Below are 7250 nucleotides of genomic sequence, written 5' to 3'. Positions count from 1 at the left end.
GGGTCTAAGGGTTAAATGAAGAAAAAAAGAAAAACGAGTGAAAGTGAGATTCATTAAAGAAGGAAAACCAGCAAGTAGCTCGTAGCAGCACTTCAACATCCAATCAAGACTCAAGAGTATTCAAGATTTTCAATTTTGCTTCTCTTTGTAAATCTCTATTTCCTCTTTCATTTCTTTGTTCGTCCGATCTGGAAACGGAACCGCTTTCCTTTTCATTTACTCATTGCATTATTTCACTTCAATTTGTTCTAATTTTGCAGTTTTCCATCTAGGTTGTTGTTATCTTTGCCTGTTGTTGGTTTTTGGGTTTTTGCTATATTCTGCCAATATATTGTCCAGACCCTTTCCAGCCCATAGTCTTAAGCTAAGGTGATGTTGTTTTTCGGCTCTCAGATTTGTTTTATTTTGATGGAAAACACAAGTAAATAGAGATTTGCTTTATTTATTACCATATAAATCCACATATTATTCGTGCAATAATTTCTTCCATTTCCCATTGTAACGTGCCTAATCGCGGTTTGGGGCTTGAATTCCATAATAGAGTATGATATTTCTTTGTGGGTGTATATGGACCGACAGTCTTTTGCTCTAGTAGCTAGCTTTCGGAGTGTGATTCTCCTAAGGTTCTTATCAATTTGTATTAGAGACATACATCATATTTCTCAATTCTCAGTTTCAATCAGCATATTTGTATTAAGCAATGTTAGTTGTCTGAGCGTTCCAGATTGTTGCATGACTAATGTTTGTTTCTTATTTGTTACCTTGAAACTGTTTTATGATTTTTGTTTATTCGTTATTCACTTGAGATTAAATATACTTTTATCTACTTTGTCAGCTTAATTTTTTCCCTCTTTATATCAATTATTAGCTTCATTTTTTCTTTTAATTTCTGTATTCTGTTTGAACTATGGAAGATTTCAATGTAGTTTATTGAAGAGATCAATTTTTTTTTTGTATTTTTATTGATCTGTTTGCTCTTTTTTTGTTGAACCAATGCTATGCGAAAAATTGGGTATGTGTGACAAGGTTAGGCATTTTGCTTATCTAATTTGGGTGCGATTTAAGTGGCAAGATTCAAAAATTAGTTAGGCAGTTATTGGGTTTGGGTATTATGAAATATGATCGTGTTAAGAGTATCAGTACCCAAGATAGTGGAGTTCCCTCCCGTTGTCATTCCTAGGTTCATCTGCAAGAGGCTGCCACTGGTAGCACTAGATTCATATATCCTTTTTATATCTGAACGGAGCCGTGAGCCAATTGAGTGTTATATCAAACACATTCTCTTTTGAAGCCCTAGTTTGCTTCAGGATTAGCATTTTCTTGGGTTCTGGCTATTTATCTTGGATTTTAGAGATTAAAAATATGTTAATTTAGATCATGATCAGTTTCTTGGTGTTTGTCTCAATGATAACCACATTACATATTTGTCTTCATTTTGATGTATTTGTAGTCTCAATGATAAGCGCATTACATGTTTGTCTCCAACTTTGTAACATTTTTGTACTAAATCGTGATTCCCATGACATGACCTTCTGCAGTGCTGGTACGCTTTCTAGCTGATGAGTTCCTTCTGTCGATAGCCATCAGCCTGGAAATAAATTTTACTTATTTTATCAACAGAAAATTTGTTTGGTCATGGATTAGTCTGATTGTGAGGACACAAAATGGTTGTTGGACATGTTATATTTCCATCTACTTGCAGTATTTCCTTATAAAATAAAATTAATGTTACATTTCATGCATGTTAACCTTGCAGCAAAGATGTTAATCACAGTATCATGAATCTCCATTTCTTATAAATTTTTTCTTTTGCCTAATTTTAGTTCACTTTTGAATGTTAAATGAACAAAAAACTTCCCAGACCCTGCAGTGGTTCAGTCGGCAAATGGATGGGAAAGCCTAGGATTCCCAAGTGGACATAATATGTACTTGCTGATAGCGAGACCTACTAATAAAATTGTACCTTTTTATTTTTATTCAGATGTCTAAGGATGTGGAGGATCCTGTAAACAATGGTCCTGAAGTCTTAGCTCTCTCAGGTGAAGCCCAAGAAACATGGCATAATTATGTACTAAATCAAGTATCTGTCTATGGAATGGCCGCAAACAGCACTGCCCCGTCCATTCCATTGATTGGGAACTTCCCGTTGCCACTGAGGTTCGTCATCAACCATTCATCATTTTGCATAGTGAGGAAATCTGAAAGCTCATCATTTTTTACAACTCTTCGCCATAAGTCCAAAGCAAATGGACATCGACGAAAAGAGCGTGGGTCATGTCCTCGTCCTGGTAAGGCATAAAGGGCAGCGAGCCAAAGCAGCAATATGGCGAAGCTGCCTTTTCTCATTGGTCAATAGTCTTCCACGTAGGGAGAGACAAAGAAAAACACGTATTCTCTAGGGTACATGAAGTGACCAAATTCTCCATCTGTCCGATGATCCGGTCGACGTACCAGGCGATAAGGCCTTGTAAGCTGACTTTACACTGAAGGCATGTTTCGCCTCTAATATCCAACCCGGCACATCCTCACCGAGCCTTGACACCGGAGGGCACACAGCAGCGATTCTATCACATATCGGCCCTGGAACGCAATCACACAATCTCTCCCAGAACCATGCCCCAGACGGTGTAATCATGGAATCCACCGGTACTGATTGTGGATCATCGTTATATATGCAGTGATTAACCAAAGGCCAGTTTCGTCGAGCCAAAAGTCATTCCTAGCCCCATTCCGAATATTTCAAAAAATGTTCTTACGAATCTCCTCCCAAATATAACTTAATCCCTTCCAAAGGCGTGAACAGCGTTGTCGATCAATAGTCGAAGAGATTCCCTCAGCTCATCTATACTTGATTTTGAGCACTTCAATCTATAATTTGTCCTTCCTTTCAACAACTTGCATGCCAATCTTCATGAGAAAGGATTTTATTCTATAGGAAGTTATATGATGTGGTACCAACATGAAGTTAAAAAATAATTTTAAAATTCAATTAAAAAAATAAAACATTTTAAAATTTAATTATAAAATTAAGACATAAACTAAAATTTAAAATAAAGAAACGAACACATAATCAAGTAGACTCAATACTTCAATTTAATTCAACTGTAAAATTGAAGCACTGATAATAACGGTACGGTACATTTGGAATAGTTTGCCCTTTAGTAGATTACCATTCACTACAACTATTAGTCATTGAAATCAATTTTCAAATAAAATTATTTAATGATTTTACAGTGACAATCAATCTCAAATACTATTTTTCCAGATCGACAATCATTTTAAATTTAAGTTTATCATTAAGTTCTATTTCAAGAATTTCAACAGGCTTACGTATTTATGCCGTGTTCTGATATTCGTTTTTTTTTGTGGGGTAGTCTAATTAAACTCGGAACTCAAAACCATCTTCATGCAGTTAAATTTGTAATCCATAAACTCATAAACATGGCATTAAGGCTACAAATCCTTGCATTATTCATCGACAGATTTTTAAATTAAACAAAGAAAAGGGGATACACTGAACTACAGGATTATAGAGAGAGAGAGAGAGAGGAAGATCAGGCCGACTTCATAGTGGTTCTTCCATGTAAACCACTTGCCGCGGGGCATGCTCGTGTTCAAATCCTGCAAACAAGAAATCAAACAATTTCACCATTAAACCGATACCGTCAAAATAAAGTTGTAAATGGCATTAGATCTCGAGTTCGATTCGGAACAGCCCTCGATTTAATACCAATTCAAACATAGTGTACTCAAAGAAAATTTTCAGAAAATGTAAAAAGAAAAGTAACTTACCCTCTTTCAAAGCTCATCTTTGACAGACTCTTGATGGAGAGTTCCGTCCCTGTTCTTTTCGATGAAGTCGATGATGTCTTCTTTGGTCCTATCACCCTCATATGGGGTTATATTTCCATTCACTGATCTGAAGTAAACAGTTGGGAAACCCTTCACATCGAAACTCCCATCCAATATATCATTTGCTGTTGCATCCTACAAACAAGCCCATGGATCAGACTAATCTTCCCAACAATAACCTAAGAACATATATATATATATATATAGGAATATAGACCCTAAAAACCAATGAGGCTAACTAAGAGCTTACAAATTTTGCAATCATAACATCGGCATCTTTTTCATAATGGACGGCTACTTCATCCAAGATTGGTGCCAATTTTTGGCAATGTCCACACCAGGGGGCATAAAACTCAACCAGAACTGCATATTCAACAGTAAGCAAATTATTGGAGTGTACCCAAACTACAGGCAAAGATCAACAAACCATGACCACCAATAAGGGTTTCAGCAATTCTACATATCCATCATGGTCTCAAGCTACAAATTAAACGCACCGTTTTTCCCGGATTTGAAAACCATGTCTTGAAGGGTTTCAGCAACCACCACTTTCACAGGTTCATTATTCTCCTGGGGAATAGGTTCGGACTTCACATATGGTGGAACTTTCCCTTCCTACAGAAGAGTACTTTGGTGAGCAAAGCAGAAAAACAACCACTAATAGACTGCATGCCACACTATGAGTGGTACCCTTCACTAAATTCATTACATAACCAGTATGATTTTCAGAATTGTGAGATTCTACATAAATTTTCAGCATAAGGATAAATTTTATCATCGGTGCTGAGGATCAATACATTAAATGTAGTGCAAAAATTACCATGTAATCCTTCACAAATGGTGCAATGTCGTCAGCCTTCACAGTGGGTTTAAAATACTTCTTTCCATCATTATCCATAATGATTATTAGAGGCACTTGGCTTTCTTCAATTCCAAAATACTGCTTTCCAAACAACAGAAGAAAATTAAGACTCAAGTAAAAAATACAATAAACATACGACCGTATTTGAGTAGAGATCCTAACCTGGAACGCAGGTCCGCTAACCTCGACATCACCCAAAAGGAAACTAATGCCCTGTTCTTTGTATTGCTCCGCAACTTCACGATATTTTGATTTCAATGAATCAATACCTTCAGTGCTCAGATTAGCAAACAACATAGCCTTCCAGATTCGAAAGTCATGTCAGTAGATGCACTTAAAGGATGTATTGGAAATTTCTTTCACCAATTAAAAAAACCAGGTGATAACTAAATTTCAGACCATGGAATTTACCTTCACGTTGGGACTGTTGTAAAACTTGGCAACAAAGGGTTGATTGCTTTCGTCACCGTTAAATAGAGTGACAAGAGGAATGCTAGAATCTTCAACAAGCTTCTCTAGTGCTTCCAGTTTAAAATCCTGAAAAAAATTAGCTTCTGTAAAATAGCTCACTGTAAATGGTGCAGAGGTACCTAACAACAGAAATTTAAATCAACTGTATTTCAATGATGACATATAAAACTTTCAACATTCCAGTTACCTTAAAGTCAACAAAGAGTTCATCAAAAGGCTTGAAAAGTCTGACCACAGGGCCAGCAACCGATGAGTCACCACGGGGAAGGTGTTTTGCGTCCAAAGTATGACCAAAATCATAATCAGAACGTAACTTCTCAGCAAGTGCCATGTAGGTATCAAACTCTTCACCAGAAAATTTTGGGAACACCCCAACCTAAAAAAACACATACAGACATACCAGCCAAGCTAAATTTTGTCATAAAAAACCAATGAAAGAAGAAGAGCGAAGATTTCTCAGAGAGCTTACAACTACAATCTTCTTGTCATCAATATGTTTAGTGGCATCTTCAGCAGAGTTGATTTCAGCAGAAGCAGGACCGCTCTGTTTCTTTAAATACTCCACGATACCATCGGCTTCACGTGGACCTTTGTATTCCTGAACTTTCTTCCCTCCATTTCTCAAAATTTTGAGTGTGGGGTAACCCCTGACATCATATTCACTTACTAAATCTCTGTTTGCTTCTTCATCGGCATCAACTTTAGCTAGAAAGACTGGAGGGTCGTGTTTACTCAAAACGGATGCTGCTTTCTCATACTAGACAAAAAACAAAAATTTTAACCAATTAAGCGTATGAATTATCAACAAAATATTAATATTTCCTGGAAAAACCTATATTGTTTACCTCGGGAGCAAGATGCTTACAGTGACCGCACCTGATAACAAAAGGAAAGATGATTACTTAGTGATTAATCATGCAATCCCGAGATCATTCCCCGATCTCAAATCTTGTTACTCAAATGGAAAATCTCAAACAAAAATGAACCGGAAACAAACCTCAGAAAAATAGTTATGTCTAATTTTGCATCGCCATTTTTTGAATTTATAAGACAGACTCCTTAAATTCAAAATCGTCTACAAATATCATTGCATGCACTTTAAGAAAACAATTTTTCTTCTTTTCTAAAGATATATGCAAAAAATTAGAGGGGGAAATGGAAAAGCTTACCAAGGAGCGTAAAATTCGACGACCATAAAATTGTGCTTACTAACAGTTTCAGTGAAGTTGGTGTGATCCAAAGTCAAAACGAACTCTTTCTCTTCCGATTCAATGCTATCGTCGGCTGATATCGCCGATAAAGAGCATAAAATTCCGGCCAAAACAAACCAAACACAAACACTCCTCGCCATTGTCGCAGCTCCTTTTATGTTTTCTTTTTTCGTTTCCTTTGCGTTTTATAGACTGGATTTATAAGGAGCGACAAGGGAGTTAGGAAGTGAACGACACACAGAAAATGGTAATTTCTAGGTCACGCCCTCGAGTATGGGATTACATGGTACTCGCCCTTCTGTGGGGTTGAATCCCACGTGGAGGGTTTTGATTGGGGGAGATTCGTCATTCTAAGCGAGTCGTGGTTTTGATAGGCATTAGCGACACTTGCGGTTGAAGTGCGAAAAGTGTGAGTGCCAACCCCGTGGCTAAATCAATAAAAAAACGACATGTCACTTTTATTGCATTTCAATTGGCTTCAAGATTTTTACGTTTCAAGCTTTTGACCGTATTGGATACTAACAGCTCCGTACATAGATATTGAATAGGCTTAAATTCACATTTGTTCGTAATACCTTGTAAAGATTTTTCGAGACGTTTTAATTTTTGAAGTTTGAATTATTATCTTATTTGTCTTAAACCATTAATTCTATTAAAAATAACATAAGTAAATTGCATATTTAGTTAATCAACTGTTTTCACGGTTTTATTTTCGTTACTCAATTATTTTTCTTTCAAAATAATCACTAAACTTAAGTTTTTGTTCTATTTTATCACCTAATTTAATTCAATTTATTTTTTTAATTTGTAACATATAATAATTCATTTATATCACATATATTTTTACTCAACAG

The 7250-nt window shown here is 36.2% G+C and overlaps 1 protein-coding gene across 1 annotated transcript; it reads right to left on the bottom strand.

Moving 5' to 3' along the window:
• Positions 1 to 3425: 3425 nt before the first annotated feature.
• On the bottom strand, positions 3426 to 6565 carry LOC120155765 (protein disulfide-isomerase-like). The gene is made up of 11 exons (XM_039167234.1): positions 6355 to 6565; positions 6031 to 6061; positions 5655 to 5942; positions 5373 to 5561; positions 5126 to 5251; positions 4877 to 5014; positions 4673 to 4792; positions 4350 to 4467; positions 4103 to 4215; positions 3793 to 3987; positions 3426 to 3621 (listed from the first exon to the last, which is right to left on the bottom strand). The coding sequence occupies exons 1-10, from the start codon at positions 6534 to 6536 to the stop codon at positions 3799 to 3801; spliced, it is 1494 nt and encodes a 497-aa protein (XP_039023165.1). The 5' UTR covers positions 6537 to 6565; the 3' UTR covers positions 3426 to 3621; positions 3793 to 3798.
• Positions 6566 to 7250: the final 685 nt, after the last annotated feature.

This window comes from Hibiscus syriacus, unplaced genomic scaffold, assembly GCF_006381635.1.
Source record: "Hibiscus syriacus cultivar Baekdansim isolate YM2019G1 unplaced genomic scaffold, ASM638163v2 tig00002840_pilon, whole genome shotgun sequence".
In the NCBI taxonomy this organism is placed as follows: Eukaryota; Viridiplantae; Streptophyta; class Magnoliopsida; order Malvales; family Malvaceae; genus Hibiscus; species Hibiscus syriacus.
Note: the sequence above shows the minus strand (reverse complement) of the source record. Positions and strands in the feature narration are given on the sequence as shown.

What these genes read in the sequence shown, in the direction of transcription:
- LOC120155765 (XM_039167234.1), bottom strand. Translation starts at nt 6,536, where the DNA reads ATGGCGAGGAGTGTTTGTGTTTGGTTTGTTTTGGCCGGAATTTTATGC. An exon ending in GTAAGCATCTTGCTCCCGAG is followed by an intron (nt 5,943 to 6,030) that starts GTAAACAATATA and finishes TTTTTTGTCTAG; the next exon opens with TATGAGAAAGCAGCATCCGT. An exon ending in TTAGCGGACCTGCGTTCCAG is followed by an intron (nt 4,793 to 4,876) that starts GTTAGGATCTCT and finishes TTTGGAAAGCAG; the next exon opens with TATTTTGGAATTGAAGAAAG.